Source organism: Ochotona curzoniae, unplaced genomic scaffold (assembly GCF_017591425.1).
Source record: "Ochotona curzoniae isolate NIBS_2020 unplaced genomic scaffold, NIBS_Ocur_1.0 contig_3622, whole genome shotgun sequence".
NCBI classification, from domain to species: domain Eukaryota; kingdom Metazoa; phylum Chordata; class Mammalia; order Lagomorpha; family Ochotonidae; genus Ochotona; species Ochotona curzoniae.
This window is the reverse complement of record NW_024465926.1, coordinates 20,999,651-21,023,108: the sequence shown is the minus strand read 5'-3', so window position 1 is coordinate 21,023,108 and position 23,458 is coordinate 20,999,651. Positions and strand designations below refer to the sequence as shown.

General features: G+C 44.3%; 1 protein-coding gene across 1 annotated transcript in view; it reads left to right on the top strand.

Moving 5' to 3' along the window:
- NUP93 (nucleoporin 93) overlaps window positions 1-23,050 on the top strand; it is a 91,492-nt gene extending 68,442 nt beyond the window's left edge. Inside the window, exons 6-22 of the mRNA XM_040982671.1 lie at window positions 4,234-4,308; window positions 7,117-7,206; window positions 8,695-8,834; window positions 10,561-10,693; window positions 12,375-12,532; window positions 13,742-13,907; window positions 14,164-14,257; window positions 14,967-15,158; window positions 15,831-15,957; window positions 16,074-16,146; window positions 16,417-16,461; window positions 17,852-17,968; window positions 18,640-18,758; window positions 19,605-19,722; window positions 20,472-20,555; window positions 21,862-21,990; window positions 22,785-23,050. Of these exons, the coding sequence (XP_040838605.1) occupies window positions 4,234-4,308; window positions 7,117-7,206; window positions 8,695-8,834; window positions 10,561-10,693; window positions 12,375-12,532; window positions 13,742-13,907; window positions 14,164-14,257; window positions 14,967-15,158; window positions 15,831-15,957; window positions 16,074-16,146; window positions 16,417-16,461; window positions 17,852-17,968; window positions 18,640-18,758; window positions 19,605-19,722; window positions 20,472-20,555; window positions 21,862-21,990; window positions 22,785-22,895 (1,971 nt within the window). The 3' untranslated portion in view covers window positions 22,896-23,050. The remainder of the gene's footprint in view (window positions 1-4,233; window positions 4,309-7,116; window positions 7,207-8,694; window positions 8,835-10,560; window positions 10,694-12,374; window positions 12,533-13,741; window positions 13,908-14,163; window positions 14,258-14,966; window positions 15,159-15,830; window positions 15,958-16,073; window positions 16,147-16,416; window positions 16,462-17,851; window positions 17,969-18,639; window positions 18,759-19,604; window positions 19,723-20,471; window positions 20,556-21,861; window positions 21,991-22,784) is intronic.
- Window positions 23,051-23,458: the final 408 nt, after the last annotated feature.

The window sequence follows — 23,458 nt, the reverse complement described above, 5'->3', positions numbered from 1 at the left end:
AGCTCCAGCTGTTGGCTGCCACTTGGGGAGTGAACCATCAGATGGAAGTTCTTCCTCTCTGTCTCTCCTCCTCTCTGTATATCCACCTTTCCAATAAAAATAAAGAAATATTTTTTAAAAATGGGGTTCCAAGAGTTTACACAGAATGCGTATTATTAAAAAGAAAAAGGTTGCACGGATTTAAAAAAATTTGCACCCAAAGTTTAATTCCATTTTCAGTGAGTTTCTGAAGTTTCCTAGACATTAGTAATTTATTTAACCACTTCACATGAGTTATCTCTTTTTAAGTATTTTCCTTGGGTTACATTGTCTCTAGGAATACTTTAACCTTTCAGTTGGGATGCTCACATCCCAGACCAGAGACCAATGGGTGATACTTTGCTCTAGTTTGTGACTCTAAATTCCTTCTAATGCAACCATAGGAGGCAGTAATGATGAGTTTCTGCAACTCATGTGGAAAACTCATGTGTTCTGCTCTGCCTGGGCTCGGTACCAACCATTGAGGGTATTTGGGTAGTGAACTGAGGGTAGTAGAAGTGAACTGTTGTCTGTCTCTCAGAAACAGCAAAACAAAACTTTGGGCATAAACAGGATAAATAATTAAGTATGATTTAATGTCTGCAGTATCCTTCCTGGATACCTTAGTTTGAGGAATAGTATTATTGGGATCTTAAGAGACAATACTTAGGAAAATAATTCTAGATAATTTTAAATTGACCTTACATTTGCAGGGAAATATTTAAATTTGGATAATTTAATGTAAATAGAGACCCTAAACGTTTCCAAGAGAAAATCAGAAATGGGTAGTTTTTGGTGCCCTCTTCCCCCACAATGAAGTCTTTTAATAACAGAAAAGCAAGAAGATACGGGTAAGGAGAGGGAAAAAAGATAATGTGGAAACGGTGTTCTCACTCACCTTCGTGTAGCCCTTGGCTTTAATCACCTCAATCAACTATGTAAAAATCATCAAAAATAAAATTAGTTAATAATTTTTAAAATAGATGCTGGTAATATCTGTTTCAGACAAGTTTTAGTAAAGGAATTGATGCTTTAGTAGCATATGGTCAGTTTGGGAAATTAATTTCTTTAGCATATTATAGAAGAAAAGTGGTTTAACTTCTAAAGGAAAGTTAGAATTAAGCTACTACTACTGATAGTCATCTGAAAAAAAATTCTGTGCTTTGAAACAAGAAAGGAACTAGTGACACCATAACCTTGTAGCATCTTTCTTGTATCTGTGGTCAGTGTGAGAAAGAATTTCCCAGTGCTATGTGACTTGCATTTGTGGATCCTTGATAAATGTTAGCCAACTTAGATGCAAATTTATATAATCTTCATGCAGCCTAGTGTCTATGTTAGGACTGACCATAGTAATGAGCAGTCCTTTGGTGCATTAGCTGTGAAATGACTCAGCTTAGTGAACCATGGGCTCAATTAGAGAAGCCAAGCTATGGCTTAATAATTATGGATAATAACGGTGCCATTGAACCCTGTAGTGTGTGAACAATTAGTCTCTAATGTTGACGGCTGACAGTACAGTTTTTCATCAATTCCTAGTCGTATGTCTTCTCTACATTTTAACATCTCTCATCGGGGCATGCCTTAAATCCAGTGGTATATCATAGTTTGGTGATTTTTTCTTTCTTTTTCTCCTCTCCCAGCAGTTGATATAATTACATTATATCTTACAAGAGATGGTCTATTAAATTTGGTGAAATATGCTAAAATAGAGACTGACAGCATTTGAATTTGAAAACACCAATCTAATCAATTCCAAGCTGTATATGTGGCTTCCTGACAGTTTCCTAAGGCTGGACCTTAGCCACATGTTGAGGTTTCAGTAGAATTTCAAACAGAACAAATACTGTGTTACTCAACAGGCCCTTCATTTTATCATGAAGTATCATTCATGGTGACTTGGTGATACTGTTCTGTTAGAGGTATATCCATCCACCTGGGGTAACACTTCCCACTGTGCTCTTCCCACCCTTCCTTGCTGAAGCATTAGCTCAGTCAGTGGTGTACATTCTTCCAGCTTCCTTTCAGAGATATACATATATGCACATTGTTATGTGTTTACACATCTCACCAGCCGTAAATGATAGCCTATCATAGATTAGATTCTATAATTTAGCATTATATTTTGTTGTTTTTGGTATTTTTTCTAGCTAGGTCTCTGTTATTTTTTTTGGTAGCTCTAAAAATGTTCCATCATCACCAGGGCCTAAGTATTGTCATTTTGTCTGATCACGCAGTCATTAGCTGGGTTGCATGCAGTTCGAGCTCAGTTCTTCTGGTTCCCATGTAGTGTTTTTTCTCCTGGTTGTTTCAGGACTTTCCAGTACAGATGCTACAACCAGCTCTTGTAAATAAACCACTGTAGTTCGAGTTTGCTTATATAAAGCCAAAACATTTTGCTTGGAAATTAAACTTTGTTTCTTCTGTAGTGTTTTCATACTTTCTTTTTATTCTACGGTTGTTTTGCTGGGAGTGCTGGTTACATTCTTTTCCCCTAACTGAAAGCTGACTTCCTCAAGAAGAGTTTTATGTGTCCTGGATACATTTTGTGCATAGTAGGAGCTTTAATAAAGATCTGCAGCTTCCTTCTGCCCTATTCTGACAACATCTAGCCTGACCCAAAATGAACACTATCTACCCTGAGAAACCTGTTTACCTTTGCTTCCAGTAGCTGTGTCTTTAAGCATCTTCAGGTTCCTGGGAACACTCCCCCTTTCTGCTTTCTGATTTCCTACTCCTTTTTTCGCTGCCATGGCTCAATCAAACCTCAATGCAGAGAAACCCAGAGGTCAGAGGTATTTGGAACATTATTCCCACATAGCATCTTGGTACCCACTTTACTAGCCCTCAGGCAGCCCAGCTGTGGAATTCCAACTGGACATTGGTCAGTCTTCTGTGCAGGAATATGCATGTGCACATCCTGTTGAGGGCTAATTGACTTTCTGTGTGGCAGTAGTGGCTTGGCCAAAGGCAGCTGAAGGAGAAGCACTGTTGAAAACAAGAGCATTAAACAAAATTAATTTAAATGGAAACTTGAAGTCCAAAATCAATGACTTTTAAATGGATAATTTTGAAAATAAGATTTTTAGTACTGAAAAATATTCCTCAAGGCTATTTGTGTAAAGCAGTTGGCTCACAGTCACATCGCTGGTAAGTAGTGGGGCCCAGATTTCTAACCACTGTTCTCTGTTATTTTCTTGTGACAGTCCTTAATGGGGCGTTGTCCTGGCACATGGGATAGAGCACTGGGTAAAGCCACGCCAGACTGGCTTTAAACTGTCTCCACTGCTCTCTTTCCATGTACCTTTAGGTCTTCATCTATAAAATGCACATAACAGTACCAGCCTCACAGTGTTATAGAGTTAATACAGGGGCATTCAGACTACTTGGCACATAGTAAGTGTTTAGTAAGTATAGGTATTTTTACTCTAACCTACCACCTTTTGTTAATTTTTTGTGTCAGGTAGAAATGTGCTCGGTAATGAGCAACAGAAAACTTTAGCTTCAGTGGCTTGAATAGTGGATTGTTTTTCTCACCTAACAGGAAGTGTTAAGAGTATTGTCTCATGATGCCACCCAAAACCCATCCCTTTCCTGTTTTTATGCACTGCCATCCCTAGCACACCCCCACTTCAGCTTTAATGCCAGCTGTAGCAGTAGACACTGCATTTACATCTAAGACACAAAAAACTGGGAAAGTGGAAAGGCTATGCCTGGCTTTAGCAGGAAAAGCAGTTGTTCCAAATGTATCAGTAGAATTGTGTTTTCATCTCATTGGCTAGAGCGAGGGCACTTAGCCATTTCTAGCTGTAGTAGGGGCTGGGAAAAGATTTCCAATGGTGTGTGGCAGACAGCTCATCAAGGCTTTCTGTGAAATTGAAAGCTGGTTGATAATCACCTTAGATAACTTGAGATCTGCCATGGTGAGATTATATGTATCACAGAAATCAGCAGAAGCTAGATATCAGTTCCCTTCCCCAAGAGCTGATTATTAAACATTCACCAACACACCACTGGGTATGTTTAGTTCTGTGTGGCAGACTGAAAGGTGGCAGTGAGTGGAGGTAAGAGTTAAGATGGATAATGATTTGGAAGTCTTCACTACTAGGAATCAGACACCTCATAACTATTAAACACAAAGATGTGCTTATGTGATTTATGTTTCTGCCCATGACTAAATACCTCTCTTAACCATTTGTTAATTGTTCTTAACAGCCGAGTTACATCAGTGATGTGGGACCCCCTGGGCGAAGCTCTCTGGATAGCATCGAGATGGCTTATGCCCGACAGGTGAGCACGCTCCTGACGATTTAATATAGGAAAGTTCTTTGTGAGCCACTGGGGTACAGAAAGAAAACAAAGATTTCTTGTGAAAGTCAAACCATGAAAACAAGTTGAGTTTTTGTTTAGATGACTGGTTAATACTTTACCATTTAGGCTGCTGAAGAATTCTACCAAATAATGAAGTAGAATGGCTTGGGTTTGATTGAAGGAATTGAAATTTGCCCTTTACCCTGACCAAGGCATCTCATTTTTCAGTTTGGGCAACAGTTATTTGTACAGTAAAGCCTTACATAACTGTGTTGCCTACCAAATAGAGTTGTGTATTAACTGAATTTACCTCATAGGTTCGTAGTATCAGATAGCCTTTCTCCCCTTGAGAGGACTGTTTAAAAAAGTTTTTCTGCCTTGGTAAGCATAGTGTACACAGTGCTATTGTGTACACTAATGTCTTAGAGAGGCTTGTTATGTGATGACCTCGCCAGAGTGTGCTTGGTGGAATGAGATGCTTTGTGGGAAACTCAAGTCTTCTTCTGGACTGAAGCTGTCCACAGGACAGCAAGCACTGTATGCATCCTTGAATTTGACTTTGAATAAATTAGTTCCTGCTTACTGTGTGTTTTATTGTAATTTGCCACATTCCTCTGTACAGTATCAAGAAGGGAAACCATTCCTGTTTCTTGAATTGAGAGTGTTGGGCTGAACTGTTATCCTGGGTCATCTTGTATAAGTGGTGTCCAGAGGCATTTTCTCATCTGTTAGCAGCTCCCATGATTCTTCGGGGATAGAAACATCAGTGCCACTTGTGTCTACACTGCACCCTTTTCCGTTTCCTTCCCTCCCAGGTGGAGCAAGGCAGCTGTGGGGGCAAGTGAGAAACAGACCCTGTGCTTTCGATGGACAGCAACATTAACTGAGTTACCCCGTGGGCTGATGCTGTTTTCAGAAGTCCCTAATTTTACTGCTTATTCAGAGAGATTTTCTAGAACTTTAAAAAGTCTCTTTCCTTCATTGCATTGCTCCCACTTCCAACTGAAGCAGCAAAAGCCAGTTCCGTCAGCTTTGCACAGACCACTTTCGCCTCCTTCCAGATGTCTCATGTATTATTACTGACCTTTATTTCACTGTACTTGATTTTTAAATCTCTGTCTCACCCTCCGTGTGCATACATATATCCTTTACATTTTAACCTTCATTGTGGCTGGTTCCCTCTGTTGCCAAAGCCTAGAGTTCAGGCTATTAAACTTAGAAGCTTCTGGAAAGAAAAACAGTTTGTCTTCTGAATGTGCAAAGACTCAACTTCATAAAGCTGACATTTTATAGCACTTTGACACAGGGATGTCAATATCTGTTTACATCGCTGTTCTATGGAGAAGTAATTTTTCTATCTCATATTGAACATGGTACTTTGCAAAGGGGAAGACTCCTAATAAAATTTTCTAAGGGAATAAGTACTCCCTCAGGCCACATCCATTACTTGATCTTGATAACAATCCTGAAAGCCAAAGGGCCTGTTGTCCCAAACTTAAAATAGAGGAAACTGGGATCAACACTGGCATGGTGGTGCCAACATGCTATATGGATGCCTGTTTGCATCCTGGTCGCTCCACTTCTTCAGTTTTTCTTTTCTTTCTTTCTTTCATTTTTTTTTTAAAGATTTATTTATTTTTATTGGAAAGGCAGCTATACAGAGAGGAGGAGAGATAGAGAAAATCCATCCAGTGATTCACTGCCCTAGCAGCCACAATGGGCAGAGCTAAGCCGATCCGAAGCCAGGAACCAGGAGCCTCTTCCGGGTCTCCCATGTGGGTTCAGGATCCCAAGGCTTTGGGCCATCCTCGACTACTTTCCCAGGCCACAGGCAGGGAGCTGGATCGAAAGCAGGGCTGCTGGGATTAGAACCAGCACCCATATGGGATCCAGGCGCATGTAAGGCAAAGACTTCAGCCTCTAGGCTATTGCGTTGGCCTGGTGCTCCACTTCAGATCTAGCTCCCTACATGTGGCCTGGGAAAGCAGCAGAAGATGGCCCAGGTTTTTAGCCCCTGCACCCATGTGAGAGACCCACAGGAAGCTCCTGACTTCAGACTGACTCAGCACTGGCCATTGTGGCTATTTGGTGAGTGAACCAGCAGATGCAAGATTCTCTTCCCTTTCTTTCTCTTTCTCTCTCTCTCCCCCTCTCTCTCCCTCCCTCCCTCCTTCTCTCTGTCTCTCCTTCTGTCTATAACTGCCTTTCAAATGAATAAATAAATCTTTAGAAAAATAAAGTACAGGAAATGCAGGTTGAATTTCCTAATATCACACAGCCTTGTTCAGTTTTTAGTAGAAAAAGAACTTTACATACAGAGTACAATATTCTTGCTAGTTTCTACAATTGTTATTTTAGTTCCCTTAAAATAAAATATAAAGTAACAGTGACTTTCCCATGCCATAACACCCTGCCCAGGAGCAATGGATGTGTGCCTTTTGGTGGGGGAGGGATGTCACCTGACATTGGCTTTTCAGGCCAGAAGCCTTAAGGCCTAGAACCATCTAATTCTTTGGCCAGATTTTTAGCAGATTTTCCTTAGCAGCAACTGGAGCCATTTCTTTTTCCCCCGTCATCCGTCTTGTCTTCCTTGCAGCCCTAAACCGTTCTTCAGATAAAATGGATCCTGGAAGGCTGGACTAGTAGGCCTGGTGTGTTGCCCACAGCATACAAAGCCACAGGAGCTGGACGGAAGCTTCTCCTGCCTGGCTTCAAAACTGTTTCAGGAGGTTTTAAAAGAACTAGGAATGGAAAATTTGCCATTGACTTTGCTTTACATCGTTTCAGATTTATATCTATAATGAGAAGATTGTAAGCGGGAATCTGCAGCCTAACCTTGTGGACCTCTGTGCTTCGGTCACGGAACTGGAGGATAAGGTAGCACACCTAGTTAACCCCGTGGGGTTGCGGGCTTCAGTGTTGGGATTAGTGTGGGCTCCCAGCTTGCTGACTCACTGCAGCGTGCCGTGGTGATCTTGATTAAGATGCTAACTATTCTTCAGAGTTTGTTTGTTGTAATTTAGGAGTGACTTGTGCTGATGATCTTTTAGTGCAAGGTTCGGAAGGCCTGTGCAGGACTAATTAATGGTCACAGTTCTCTGTCTGCTTTGAAGTCCTGTCAGGCTCTGGCTTGCTGTTGAACAGTGTGTGTCCTCAGGCAGAGCTGAAATTTAAAGCTGATTCTCTTCCACTTGCGATCCCCTTGAACTTGATTCATCAGGTGGGCTCTGCACTATTCCTCTCTGATTGCTCCCACCTAATCAAATACTTGTTTTCCTCCATCTGTTCATCCCTAGACACTCCCCTGTAAGTAGCGGGAGAGGATGAAAGAAGTAGGTGAATAGGTGGGTGGGTTGGTAGGTAATCAAGAGGGAGGGAGAGAAGGATTTTGTGGAAGCATGCACCTGTACAGAGATTTTTGTTTGTTTTCAGATTGCATCTGATTTTATTGTGGTTTTTAACAAGATGCAAGGCGGTATTATTACGTCTAAAGAACAAAGAAAGAATTCACTAGTTATCCCATCACCCAGTGATATGTGGCCCAGATAGTCTACAGTTTTGATTTTTGAGAAAGACCACAAAACAGGCCTTTCTCCTTTGCTTTGGAAAAAGTATGAACCTGCTTTTCTCTGATTGTGCTACCTTCTAAGGATTCTTGGCTTCTAGAATATTACCAGTGTGTCAGGGAGTATGCTTTTAAGTAGATATTTACAGCCAGGAGGAGTCGGTGCAGTGGGAGGCAGGAGGAAGGGTCCAGCTGTGTAGGAGCAGGAGGAGCACAAAGGAAAGAATACTGGCTCCTTTCTTTGGAAGAGTGTTTTGGAAGGGAGTGAGTGGGAAGGAAAATGAGATACTACAGTGCTCACAAAATGGGGTAAGAGCCATGGCCCCTAGAAAATCTCCAGAAGGACAAAACCTGCATTATTTAGGTTAAACTCTTATTTTGAGCCTTAAGAAGCTCAAATAACCTTGTAAAGACTGAAAAGCACTTGAGTTTAAACTCCTAGAGCTTTGGACAATTATAAATGAATTCACTCTCTCTTAAGGGATAACCCACTGAGATTCAGTGTTCTTGTTACTTTAATGTAGTTTTAATTATATAGGTGGTTATGTCAGACCTGAAATAGTAATTGATCTGAAAAGTGGCTCAAGAGAGAGACAAGGGTGTTCATCTGGGGATAACAAGTCTGGCAGCTGGCAGAGGCTCAGGCACGTTGCTGCTGAGCTTGAGCCTGGTGTCTCACAGTGCGACCCTTGACTCCCACTCTCCTCCTCCTACCTGCCTTTGAGGTCTGAGTGCCACAAGAAGCCAAATACATTTTAGAGCCCCGCAGTGTTACCACGTGCAGTCTCCTTCATCCGCAGAGCATTTCTGACATGTGGACCATGGTAAAGCAAATGACGGATGTGCTGCTGGCACCAGCAACTGACGCCCTGAAGAGCCGCAGCAGCGTGGAGGTGCGCATGGAGTTTGTCAGGCAGGCCTTGGGCTATCTTGAACAGAGGTAAGACAGCAGTTCGGTAATGGGACTGGCTTTCAAGTCCCCTGCAATCCAGTGTTTTCTCAGTTCATAAGTTGTTCTCATGCTTTGTGCACTGTACCTGGCATAATTTAAACAAGAGTGAAGAAAGCTACGAAACAATCCTCTTTCCAAAAACATGCCACCATGACTATTTCTACAATGATAACAAAATCACAAGTGTAAAATTCTGAAAGTAAATTTCTCTTTTTCCTTCTGTCCCTTTAGCATAAGTGGTAGACTCTAATACCTTAGACCGTAATTCAGTTTCCTAATATAGCACAGCCATTATGTTAGGCTTTCATGTTAACACTCAGCATTTTGCTTCTTTTTTTTTTCTTCATCTTTTTTTAAGATTTATCTTTATTACAAAGTCAGATATAGAGAGAAGGAGAGACAGAGTAGAAGATCTTCCGTTCGATGATTCACTCCCCAAGTGACCACAACGGCTCATGCTGTGCCAATCCAAAGCCAGGAGCCAGGAACCTCTTCCACGTCTCCTGCGTGGGTGCAGGGTCCCAAAGCTTTAGGCCATTCTTAACTGCTTTCCCAGGCCACGAGCAGGGAGCTGGATGGGAAGTGGAGCTGTTGGAATTAGAATCGGCACCCATATGGGATCCCAGGGCATTCAAGGTGAGGACTTTAGCCACTAGGCCACGTTGCCGGGCCCAGCATTTTGCTTTTTATTCTTACTGTTGCTACCACGTTCAAACCTTAGGAAGGCCCCTTTAACCTTACTTGCCCTCTAGTTTCACTCATATAATCCTTCCGAAACAGGGCACTCCCCAGCTGCCAGAGCCTGTGCTTTGTGCTAGGTTTTCTTTGCCCCGCTTCATTAATAGGAATTGGTCACTGAGGGGCTTGTGGCTGTCTGTGACCTTGAGCCCTATTGTCACTTTTGCTAATAGGCCAGTGCAATTCACGCCTGACTTTGGGCACTCCTTCCAGCCCTGAATGGGCCAGCAGGGTTGTCTTGAGTGTGCAGCAGACTCGATTTCAGAGACAAGGTGCCAGGATTACCCCTGCAGGCTGGAGAAGAGAAGGCCAAGTTGAACACACTAAATTACAGCTCTTTGCCCGTGAGCCTCTGCACCTGACAACAGTAGTCTTGGAATATGGATGCCCTTTGTCAACACGATAGTATTTCATTGGGAAGTCATAGATTTCCTTGGATATAACATGTAATTCATACTCACTATAGCAGAGAGTAGGTTTTTATACTACATATTGTATTAATTATATAATAGCTACGTTAAATGACTACTATGAGGCATATTACGCTCAGCTGCTGCTCTTTTGTCAAGAAAAGTCTGAGATTTCAAGTAATTTTTGTCTTTCTCTGACATAGGCCTTATAGAGTTTAGAAAATATTTCATCAGTGTTTGGCTAAATTTTTGTGCTCAAGTTTTGGGTTATATGGCTTTTCTGGCATAAAGAACCTACTATTTGTAGTAGAATCTGTTTGTTACCAGTTAACACAGTCTGAGTCAGAATTTCTTATATAAAAACCATCCAGAATTTTCTTTTTATTGGTTGTAAGTACTGTTTTCTCTTTTGTGTTAGGTTTAAAGTCCAGGCCATGCTCTGCAGATTTCAGAGCCCAACGTCATGGATACATAGATGTGTGCAGAAAATATTGACGTAACTGTTTACAATAAGTGTTTTCAACTCCACCTTCCACCATTGTCTTCTTTTTTTGTTGTTTTTCCAGTTATAAAAACTACACCCTTGTGACTGTCTTTGGAAATTTGCACCAGGCCCAGTTGGGTGGGGTTCCTGGAACTTACCAATTAGTTCGGAGTTTCCTGAACATCAAACTTCCAGCCCCCTTACCAGGGCTTCAGGTACAGGCACCTTTCTCCATGTGGTCGGTTATACCTCTGAGTAGTTGCTCTCAGATTACAGTTTCAGTTAGAATGAGGATATGTGGGGAAACTACAGTGTGGAAGGGAGACCGAGGAGAGCCTGGGAGCAGCTGAGGATAGAAGCTGGGGGCTTCTTAGGCTCATAGCAAGGAGTTCCAGCAAGTGGTGGTGGCTGCTTAGCCCCTAGTGAGGGAGCGGGTAGGTGGAAGTGTCCTCAGGTTGTAGGTGCTTTTCAAGTTGAAGTATCAGGACTTGCTGATGACCTTGGGTGGTGTTGTGAGGGGCAGAATCAGGTATGACTTCTGAAATTTTTGGGGGAAAGCACCTGGGAAATTGGAGTTGAGTATGGCTTTTAGGGTTTGGATCCTCTTCCCAGCCTGTAGTCCAGCTGAGAGGATTATCCTTGTTAATCACCATGCAGTGCGCACTGGAGCTTTATATCAAGGGTATGGGATTGCAAAAGTGTGCGACTGAGATAATTAGATACAGAGGCTAGCTTCATAAAACACTTAGGCGTTTCACTTGCTTTTAAAAAAAAAAAATTGGGGATTTGTTTATCTGAAAGGCAGATATACAGAGAGAGGGTGGGAGACAAATCTTCATTCTGCTGGTTCACTCTCAGGATGGCCGTAGCAACCAGAGCTGGGTCAGTCCGAAGCGAGGAGCTTTGTCCTGGTTTCTCATCTGGATACAAGAATCCAAGGACTTGGGCTATCCTCCACTGCTTTCCCAGGCACATGACCAGGGAGCTGGATTCAAATTGGAGCAGCCTGGACTTGAACCAACACCTTTATAGTGGCTTTACTTACTATGCCACAGCACTGGCCCCCTACTTACTTTCAAAGAATAAGGTTTCAACAGATTATAGTCTTGGAAAAGGATTTTTAGGAAGAGAAAACAACAGAAGCAAAAGCCTGGGGGCTGGAATGAGACTCAGGAGCATGATGAGATTTGGCAGGCTCAGGGCCAGCGGAGGAGGCCTTGAGTGCCTGGCCGAGCACTGTAGAATTTTGCTGAAAGGAGTTTAGGTGATCAAGTGACATGATTGAATCTGGATTTTTAGAAAGAGTGTGCTAAGGAATGTGAGGGAAGGAGCAAGAAAGGGTATCTGAGGTCCACTTTGCTGGAGCAGGGGAAGAAAAGGGTAACCATAGGTCTGGCACACAGGCAAAGTAACCAGAGCAGATCCTGCAAAATGGAACAGAGCTGCCTTCCTGGTGCCTGATAGAAGTGATTGGCTCATCGTGTAGTTAGCATTTTGTAAACTCGAGGGTAATAATGATAGTCGCTTACTGGGCAGTGACATCGTTATCCCTGTGTTGTAGGGTTTGTAGGAGTGCATGTCTGCCAATTACCACAGAAGAATAAATTAACCTGGTCACTGCAGGCCACTGAGATTCCATAGGGAAGCCACAGGGCTGGTTTTGCATCAAGTAGGATACTTAGATCTGAGCCCAGCTGCCATTTACCAGCTTACCTCAGACAAATTACTAACCTGTCGAGTGCTTTGGCTTCTTTATGTAAACAGCTCTTGGCCAGTGGGATTGTGAAGATCAAATGACTTCCTATAAGGAGAGGGGTTTAGCTGGGTGTTGACATATCAGAGGCCATCAGTTTGCTTTTGTTCCTTTCTTTTGAACATATATCTTTCCTCTTTTAGGATGGAGACGTGGAAGGCCATCCTGTGTGGGCTCTGATTTATTACTGCATGCGCTGTGGAGACCTGCTTGCTGCTTCCCAAGTAGTTAATCGAGCCCAGCATCAGCTGGGAGAGTTTAAAACTTGGTTCCAGGAGTACATGAACAGCAAGGACAGAAGGTTCGGGGAATGAGGTGGCACAGCCAGAAGGAGCTGTGTGCGGTTGAATGGGTGGTCTCCCTGGCAGTGTTCTCTTGTGCTTTATATACTCAAAATAGGCTTCTGCCCAAGCGAAACAGTCTGTAAATCAAGTAGAACTCTGTTGGGAATAGTGAGCGAGGACATGAAGAGGCCTGTCCTGCCGCCGATGTGGGGATGTGCTTGTGGCTGTGTTTAGGGATTGTTCAGTGACACTGAAAGGCACTGGTTTGGGGAGTGTGATTTCAGAGCTTGACAGATTTGCTCTGTAAAATGGGACATTTGTGAATACCACTTATAAATACTCAGTGCCTTTCTGGTCAGCCCAGGATGGAAATATATTGTCATATACTTCACAGTTCAAAGGCTGGAATTAGGAATTGATAATCTTGAAATATAATCACTGGATTAATTCCCCACACTCTTTCTCTTAAGTTCTTTTGTGTTGGATTTTTCTCTGGACCTTGGTGTAGTTGGACTGAAGTTCATATTTTAAAAAATTATTTTTATTTGAAAGGCAAATTTACAGAGACATTCTGTCCACTGGTTTACATCCCAAATGGTTGCAATGGTCAGAACTGAGCTGATGGGAAGCCAGAAGCCAGGCACTTTTCCAGGGTCTCCCACATAGGTTCACGGACCCAGGGACTTGAGCCTTGCTCTGCTGCTTTTACAGGCGGGGAACTGGTTAGGAAGTAGAGCAACTGAGACTGAAACCAGCACCCATATGAGATGCTGGCACTGCAATGCAGAGGATTAGCCTGTTGTGCCACTGTGCTGGCCCCTGAAGTCATAGTTTAAACCCTTTTTTTGTTTGTTTTAAGAGTACTTCAAAAAGTTCGTAGAAGATTCAATTAAAAGATGTTTATTTCTGGTGTGAATCTTTTTGTAGCTCATAGATTTTTCATAATACCTCATTTCCATGGGGGCTGCTGGAGGCTAGAGTGTCAGAAGCATTTGTGACCTGCTTCTGCGGGTCTCTAGTTGAAGAAGGCCAGTTGCTAAGATGTGCAGACGATGGTAGTTAAAACTCAGGGTAAGCAGTGGTTCTGAAAGGACGGGGCAGAAACAGCATCTTTTACTGACAATGAAAGGAGGCATCCCAATTTTGTTATATACTTGGAACCTGGTATCTCATGTCCCCTTGAGAGTTTTTTACTGAGTATGTCTATCTATTCCCTGATTCTTCAGGTTGTCCCCAGCCACAGAAAACAAGCTCCGGCTGCATTACCGCAGAGCCCTTAGAAACAATACGGATCCCTACAAACGGGCTGTGTACTGTATCATCGGCAGATGCGACATCACCGACAACCAGAGCGAAGTGGCAGACAAAACTGAGGACTACCTGTGGCTGAAGGCAGGTGCCGCTTTGCCTGCTCAGCAAGCTTTACCTCTTCTCTCTGTTCATCCTCCCCATGCAGACTCTCTGATGATGTGTAACTAGGTAATGGGGCGGTGGGTTTTGTCTCCTGGTCTCATTTTTAATTGTGTTTCCCAGCTAACAGCCATAACCCTCAGCACAGCCACCAGCTCGCAGCATTGGACAGCTGCAACTCTGCACTCTTGGCTCAGGATGTAGTTTGTACTGACATGTGTTTCTTTTGGGGATTTAGTTGAACCAAGTGTGTTTTGATGATGATGGCACCAATTCCCCACAAGACAGGCTCACTCTCTCACAGTTCCAGAAACAGTTGCTGGAAGACTATGGTAAGAACTTAGACACTACTAACTTCTCTTCTCTCCACTTACTTTTCCTCTGGGGAAATCCTTCATCTCTGAGCTGTCTCTCCGTCAGGCCAGATCCAACACAGCTGTGTGTGACCTGTGCAACTTACATGGTCATACACAGTGAACTCATGTCTTAATTTTTGACCCACTGTAGTGGACATTTACAAAAGGGGTGACATAAAGCTGTTGCTTCTTTGTAGATCTTGCCAGTGACTATGTCAGCATAAAGGGAAAAAATTTAATTTTCTCATGCTCATTGTTAAAAAATTCTGGAAAGAAAGGATTCTAACTTGCGGTCAGCAGTTCAGATTTTTGTGACTATAAATGAACTGAAGCTTCTTTCAGATGTTCACTTCTCTCCTGAGTGACTGCTCTCAGGAAACCGGAGATGAGCAGTCCCTTTTAGTCCATTGTAAGTCTTAATCTCTGTCACCCACCTCATGCAAACAGTTTGGGTTTTGCAGCACAACCCTTGGTTGCCAGTCTGTGGAGTGATTTGGAAGGGGTAGAAGAACTAGGTCACATTTCCCTTGGCAGTTTCCTGTGTTTGGAGAGTCCCTTGATTAACTCAGGCTCATGAAAGAGCTTCCTTCCTGCCTAGTGGAACACAGGACTACTGCCTGGGAGTCCAGCGCTTGAGGCAGCATGCTTCTGAGTCTATGTCATCTCTCTCCCCCAACCCCCCCAGGTGAATCCCACTTCACGGTGAACCAGCAGCCTTTCCTCTACTTCCAAGTTCTGTTCCTGACAGCGCAGTTTGAAGCAGCCATTGCCTTCCTCTTCCGCATGGAGCGGTTGCGCTGCCACGCTGTCCACGTGGCACTGGTGCTGTTTGAGCTGAAGTTGCTGTTAAAATCTTCAGGACAGAGCGCTCAGCTCCGTGAGTATTCGTGACTGGATGAGCAGCAGTGTCAACACAGCACCTCCCTCACTGGGGACAGTGGCAGTAGAAGTGTAACCTGTTAGGATCGGGGCAAGCACTAGCAGCCATTTTTGAACATTACAGATAGTTGCACTTTCTCGTGGATTGGTGTTATGCTTGTTGTTGCTCTGCCCACCCCCGCTACTTAGCACCCCCATAATACTCCCTGGGGGCCAGTCAGAGTGCTAGCTTTGTGTCTGGTGGATGATACAGGAGAATCCATCCTTAGAGTCATGTTTCTGGATCCTACTAGGGCTCTGGCCTTAGAGACACTAGAAACTTCAGCCAGCCATCTTCTGTGCATACCAGCGTAGGGTAAGAGGGAAAGAGCGAAAGATGTGGATTAGTATATCTGGATATGTAAAATCATCCAGAGTACATGCTATACTGATCAGTTAGCCATTTTTTCCATTCAAAGACCAGTAGACTAATAATTTCCTACAAAGCACAGTTTTCTGTGCTCTACCCTGAGGAAGAAATCAAGGACAGGATGGTGAAGAAAACTGACTAAAGCTTACCCTGGCAAACGTGATCTAGGCTGCAGGAATAGATGCTGCTAGGTCTGTGGACTTAACCTCTAATTCTTGAAGGACAGTGCAGTTGTGACCCATTCTGTCCCCAATGATGCAGTCAGCCACGAGCCCGGCGACCCACCCTGCATGCGACGCCTGAACTTTGTGCGACTACTCATGCTCTACACACGGAAGTTTGAGTCCACAGACCCCAGGGAAGCCCTCCAGTACTTTTACTTCCTCAGGTAAAGTTTGCTTTTGACCGCTTTCTTCAGCTTGTGTTGATCTCTGCCATTCTGAGAAAGACAGGGAGACACTGCCCGTCCGTACCAGAGACCGAGTTGCCTTTACCCCCATACAGGGACGAGAAAGACAGTCAAGGAGAAAACATGTTTCTGCGCTGTGTGAGTGAGCTGGTGATAGAAAGCCGAGAGGTGAGGCTGGCTGCCCTGTTCTCAGTGCTCATGATCGTAGGAATGCACTACTGCATGTTGGCTTGCCTCTGTGCGATGTGGCCTGGGACCGGCGGGGCGGGGGAAGTGCTTCTTGCTGTCTAGCAGTGAAACCACTCATTTCCGTCTCACGTCCCCAAGTTGGTGTAAGACTTCTCCCATCCCTCCGTTTCTTCTCTTGTAGTCTCCAAAGAATTGTTGATTGTGTTTATATCCTTGCTCAATTGAATGAACTTTCTTTTCCCTCCCTAGTTTGATATGATTCTTGGAAAACTGGAGCATGATGGCAGTCGGAAGGTAAGTGAGTTGTTAGGTAAAGCTTGGCTTGCACTTAGGGCAGAGAACATATTTGGGTTTGAGGATCCAGGAAACTAAAACAACAAAGCTGAATGAAGTTTACTTAATTTAAGAAACAGATTGAAAACTATAGGCCTAGTTGATTACTTTGGTTTTTTGCAACATTTCTCTTTTACTAAAATTTGTAAATGTGATTCCATAGCTTTTGATGTTCAAAAGAAGTCATTAGTTCATGCTTGCCATTTTCCAGACTGAGGACGTTACATTTCTGCCATTTGTGGCTCAGAAAATAAAGAAAACAAAAAGGAAGGAGAGAGGAACAGAGAAAGATTAGAAGAGAAGTTGATCATTGTACCTATTCTTACCAGCTGGAAAAGTCAGAAATGCACTGTTCTCCCTAAGAAGGCTGTTTCTGAGGGCTCAGAACCCGACAATTACCCTGGACCTATAGCTCCTCATAGGAACCTTAGCCGGTTCTCTGAGCTTTGTCATGCTCGTTGGGTGTCATAGGAGGTGGGGGAGAGGTCCTATTTGCACCAGTGCTGGCCGCAGCTCTCCCTGCAGCCTCAAGAAAATCACTTGCCTCTTTGGGTGCTCAATCTACTCACTTGTGAAAATGAACACGCACATTACGCATACCCTGTGGCTCACAAGCTGCTGGCAGCCATGCCGCTGATGACCATGGCCTCTTGGTGGTGACAGTGCCAGGCACCAAGCTGAGCACTTGGCATGTACCTCCTTGTTTAATTGCCACAATAACCCAGACTGGGCCAGGCCTGAGCCCAGGAGCTTCATCCAGGTCACCTATGTGGGTGCAGGGGCCTGAGGATTTGAGCCATCCTTCATTAGCAGGGAGTGGGATACCACTGCTGTAGAGAAAAGCTTAACTAGCTGTGCCACAACACTAGCCTCCTCCCCCGCCACCATGATTTGTTTTTTTAGATGTCCTGATGCCACTTTCTGTGCATGTTTTAATGTCTGCGTTCTTTGGCCATCTCTCAGGGAGAGCAACTCCCAACTCTTATAGATATTTTCTCCAAACCTCAAGATTTTCTCCCTAGTTCTTACCCCTTTGCAAACCTAACAGCACTGATCATTTCAACTACTCTCTGAGGCATTTTTGAACATTCAAAAGCTCAGTGTCCTGTTTCTGACTCCTCTGTCTTCCCAGTGCGCCTGCCCTTTCTGTGTTTCGTTGGTCCCTTCTGTAGTTGTAAGAAGACCTCATACTGTCAGGAAAGCCAGGTCTCATTGATGAACATGCATTGCTCAGGGCAAGCATTTTCAGTTAGAATATGCTGTGGCTTCCAGTTGCTTCTCAGTGCTTAAAATAATAGCCCTGTGCATCCATTTCTCTCTCTTCCTCCCCCTCCATAATTTGTCTTGTCAGCCTGGAGTCATAGATAAGTTTACTAGCGACACAAAGCCCATTATCAACAAAGTTGCTTCCGTGGCAGAAAATAAAGGACTGTTTGAAGAAGCAGCAAAGCTTTATGACCTTGCCAAGGTAAAGCATTCCTTTTCTTTCTTCTGCACTTGATAGATATGACAGCCTTTTGACATTCAGTGCACAAATATTTCAGCAGTGCCATTGCCGTAGCAGTCTGCTAATACTTTCTCCTAGCAGTTAGGTAGTTAATGACCCAGTTGGAGTCAAAGTCCCATTTCACAGAATTATTTTTGCCCATAAAATATTTCTGGCGAGATAAGAGCAGCCTGCTGAGAGGTTGCCCTGCAGGCATGGAAATTATTGTCTGACTCGGCCCGCCGAATAAGCGTCGCCCACACTCTGCTGGTGAAGCTGCAGTAAGAATGCAATCATGCTTCACTTGTAGGCAGTTCTGAGGCACTGAATGGAGCGTGCACAATGACTGCTTGGGATTGTGTGGTTGCATTCATCCCTTTTAGCTGAGGAAAGGAGGCAGAAGACAGCTGTCCATCTTGTGGGTGTTTTGTTGTTGTTTTTTGGGGTTTTTTGTGGCTTGTTTGTTTTAGTGAACATTGTGATTAAGGTCAACGAGATTCTGTGTATGAATGTTAATGGCGCAACCAACTCAGGGGGTATCCTGTGGCATTGCATCTGTGTAACCCTTAGGTCACCCTAGAAAGTTTCCTTGTTTTGTTTTGATTACTCTTTCTTCTCATTGGTTTATTTCTTTGATCTTAAAACTGAAACAGAATGCCGACAAGGTGCTGGAGCTAATGAACAAACTGCTGAGCCCCGTTGTCCCCCAGATCAGCGCCCCGCAGTCCAATAAGGAGAGACTCAAGAACATGGCTCTCTCTATTGCCGAAAGGTAAGCCTGTGGGTGCCATGAGGGTGCCCACCCCTGTGCAGGCTCAGCTTAAGCAGGTAATGGAAGACAGCTCTCTGAAGTGGCTCTTCTAACTTTCCACCCTCTGTCCCCACATCAGAACCTGCCCTTGGTACCGTCAGAAGTCTGTTAATATTTTTACCAAAGAGAATGTTGCATGGAGGTATATCTTCACATTTGAACTGTGCATTTTAGGTTTAATTCCAGACATGACAATGCTGTAAATACTGTCATATACTTTGGCCATCTCAGAGGCATTTAGGAGCAAAGTAGTGACAGATGCATGGGGTTTTCTTTCCTGAGTCAGGGCCTTTATTTCAGAGCCCACTGTCCTCTCCCATAAGCCAAATCAGTTTAATTCCCAGGCCAAGACAATAATGTTACTTTTCTGTTCTTTACAGGTATGCCTAATAAAATGATACTGGGAGGAAGTAGGTCTGGGATCCTTTTGGGGGTGTGATACAGGGGAGCCTGGCATTCTCCACGTAGGAAACACACCCCGGTGATGGCACTAAACATTCTGCTCATCAGGAGCCTCCTCCCCCCCCCCCACTCTGTCTTCCTGGACACAGGGATGGGGATGTCTAGACAGTGGTTGGGCCTAGAGACCCACGTTTCATGAGTAGTACTTGCTGACTGACCTGCGTCAGATCTCCCATCAGTGCCTGGCCATTTCTGAATAAATACTGGCCTGCTCCTGAATTCCCTTCTGGTCAGGGAATCAGATGCATTTTCAGAACTGGGTTACCGGGGAGTTCGTAAGACATCCTTCCCCATATCCATGTCTGCTTGGTTTTTTTTTTTTTTTTTGTTGTTGTTGTTTTTCAGATATAGGGCTCAGGGAATAAGTGCAAATAAATTTGTGGACTCCACTTTCTACCTCCTGTTGGATTTGATCACCTTTTTTGACGAATATCACAGTGGTCATATTGACAGAGCCTTTGATGTAAGTTTCAGGGGGTGTGGGGTGGCAGTGTTTGAAGCTCAAGGTAATGGATGATGCACTTGAAGATTAAATGCTTCATGGAATACATTTAAAATCAAGGAAATGGCACTGCTACATCTGTTAAATGAAGGTCAACTATGATCCTAGGAACTTGGGTTTTCTGTATTGCTTCTTTCTTCTTCTCCTCTCTTAATTTGTTTTTATTGGAAAGGAAGGTTTACAGAGAGGAAAGACAGAAAGATATTCCATCCACCAGTTCACTCCTCCAATGGCTGCTGGCTGGAGCTGAGCCTAATCCAAAGGCAGGAGACTCCTGAGTCTCCCACACAGGTGCAGAGTCCCAGGCCTTTGGGCCATCCTCTACTGCCTTCCCAGGCCACAAGCCAGGAACTGGATGGAAAGTGGAGCAGCCAGGACATGAACTGGCAGCCACCTGGTATCCCAGCATTTGCAAGGTGGATTAGCCAGTCAAGCCGTGTGCCAGGCCCTTTTTTTCTTCTTTCCATTTCTTGCTCCTTTAATCTGGAAATAGGTTTTTCAAATTTGAAATCTTGGTTTTAGAATTATGCTAGAAAATAAGAATAAGAATCAAATTAGTTTAGCAAGTTGGCACCAGCACCTTTCTGTGTACAGAGAGAAAAACATTTTCTGTTAGAAGTACTTTTTGAGCATGCTGTCTACTGTTGTCTGGAAGATGAAATGACGGTGTCAGCTGTGTCAGTTGTAGCACTGTGGTTTGTTTTAAACAGATAATTGATCGCCTGAAGCTGGTTCCCCTGAATCAGGAAAGTGTGGAAGAAAGAGTGGCTGCCTTCAGAAACTTCAGTGATGAAGTGAGTTTTGTTCCTCCTGAGGGAAGGTGTTCATTTCTCCCCACTTCCCTCTAAAACTGTTTAGTCTTACTGAAGCAAGTAACTTGAACAGTTCTAGTTACAGTAGCCGTCAGACTGGGCTTTCCAAGATAGGTCCATGTTGCCACCGCCTAAACCAGGATTGTTCTACTGGGCTGCCTGCTGGTATCACTGGGAGTACTTTGAAAAACTGTTCATGCTCAGGCCGCCCCACCAGATTCGGCAGCTGTGGCCTGAACTGCCCTTGTCATTCATGTGTGCAGTGTGTAAGGTTCTTCTCTTGAACCACATGACAGACCAGTGTAGTTTTCTGTTTCTGTTGGAGGGGAAGAACTAAGGTCCACCATGAGGAGCATTGGCCACAGTGCTATGTGTAGTTTGAAAGGTCTTGTTTCTTTCTTACCAGCCTTCCCTTCATGCCTGCTATGGATTCTCTCTACCCTTGGCTGCTTGTTGTCTTCCCCTAGTCACAGCGTTTGTTGCATCATGGGCTATATTAAAGCAGAGCACCAGGGCCTATGCTTGCAGATGCTTCCAAAATTCTGGCAGTGCTGTGGAGGTCCTTGGAAACAACTTAGTGGGTCTGAGACTGGAGGTGGGAACTGTGAGAGGTAGGGTATATACCCTCACCTACTGAGATGCAAGCCCAAGGTTTGGTTTTGTTTTTATCTATTTGAAAGTCAGAGTGACAGAGAGCGTGAGGCAGAGATTTTCCACTCCCCTGGTTTACTCCCCAAATGGCTACAACAGCTAGAACTAGACCAAATCCAGAAGCCTGGAACCCTGGCTGGGCCTTCCAAGTGGATGTCAGAGACCTAAGCACTTGTTACTGCTTTCCCAGGTGCACTTAGCAGGGAGCTGAATTGGAAGTGGAACAACTGGAACTTGAATCAGCACCCATATGTCTTTCACAAGTAGTAGCTTAACTCCCTGTATCACAACTCTGGCCCCCGCCCAGATTGTTTCTGGCAATCACTCTGCCTGCCAGTCCAAGTCTGAGTGCTGGTCAGACGTCACCAGCGTGCTTTCATCTCGCTGCCCCTGCCTAGGGGCAGAGCAAAGAGGAGGAAGAGTGATGCCGACCTTCAGAGCAGCCTAGGGTTGTGCTCACACTTGATGATTCAGTGCCATCATCTCTTGGCCCCTTCTTGCTGACCATGCAGCTCTCCACTGGCAGCTATGGGGTGGAGTGTGACCAGGCCTGCCAGGAGCAGCTGCCCACCCTCTACCTGTAGTGGGCCCAAGAGTTTGTTTTTATCTCTGACTCCGTGTGTTTCTTTCTGTGCAGATCAGACACAACCTCTCAGAAGTGCTTCTTGCCACGATGAACATCTTGTTCACACAGTTTAAGAGGCTCAAGGGGACCAGTCCCTCCTCAGCATCCAGGCCCCAGAGAGTCATTGAGGACCGCGACTCTGTAAGATCCCAGCGTTCATGGGGGATGTTGCTGAGAGCTCCTTCCTAGGGTGAAATCTGTCACGCTCTTAAGAGACTATACAACCTGACACTGCTCTCTTCCCTTGAGACCTGGCAGCCCTCCTTAGGAAAGTGAACATTAATGGATTGCTGCTCTCTTCTTGCTTAAGGGGAAAAAGGAAGTGCTGTATCTGCAAATACTACCTTTAAGAAAAATCAAACAAAATACTCATTTGTAGTTGATTCCACAAGGATTTCCTGCTCATTTAAAATCACTGTGCAGTTATTTAGTTGAGTCGCTGCATTCATCAAAATCAAAACCCTGAGCTAACACCCCTCTCCCTGCTTCCTCCCCTACCTCTCTCCTTTCTGATCTGTTTCTCTGGAAGATAGGGCAGGGGAGGGTCAAGGAGAAGCCTCTTTTTCAATACTGCCTGCCCCAGATGTGTGGTTAAAATAGAGGTGGGGGCCTGGCGCAGGCTGTTCTGGAGTGTAGGGCTGTGTCAGGAGCTGGACAAATGTGCTATGGTTATACAGCCTGCCTGGCAGATCTGCCTTCTGCTTCAAATTTGTCTGTAGTATGCAGGTTCTGTGGACAAGCTTTGCTAACTGTGCAGACAAACTAAAGGAATGTGACAGTGAAAGGAAGCTCTGTCAACCACCCACCAGGGATCTGTCCCTGACATGGCAGGGCAGGACAGGGCAGGGCAAGGGAGGACCTGGTGGTGGTTCTCAGAGTGTGCCCAGACTCAAAAGTTAACCAGCTGTCTTCTCTTCCTCCTCATTTTCTCTCAGCAACTCCGAAGTCAAGCCCGGGCTCTGATTACCTTTGCTGGGATGATACCCTACCGGACATCTGGGGACACCAATGCAAGGCTGGTGCAGATGGAGGTCCTCATGAATTAGGGTCCTGCCTTGGGGCCTTGGGCATGGTGCTGTCAGTACATCAGGCACATGGGCTCACTGGGCGGGGTTTCTGGCTTTGTTTCCATCACGTTTCGTTTGTTTTGTCTTTTGTACTGTGTATTTTTGTCAATACCAATAAATTTCTTTGATTTGTATTTCTTTTCAACATTCTTTTCTTTTTTATTGCTTCCTTTTTTTTCCCCTTTTTTGCTTTAAAATTTTGTTTAAATTTTAATTTGTGTATTAAGGGGTAATGCCATCACTAGTTTCTTAGGCCAGAGAATGAGAGGCTACATTTAGACAACTGTGATTTGGTTCAGTTGACCTAAATGATTAAAAACATATCCCAAGTGAGCAAGGAAACCAAGCCTTTTGGGGGTTACTTCTGTGTAGATAACACTGTTCCCCAAAGCAGAGTCCATGTTTCATTTTCATGTTTGTGTCTGAGTGTGAAAGCCAACCTCAGCCTTAGGTGATTTCAGATTGATGGGCAATGTAGCACTGTCCTCCCTGTTTTCTGGCATGCTGCCTTGGAGTGTGGTGGTCCAAGACATTCCCCATGT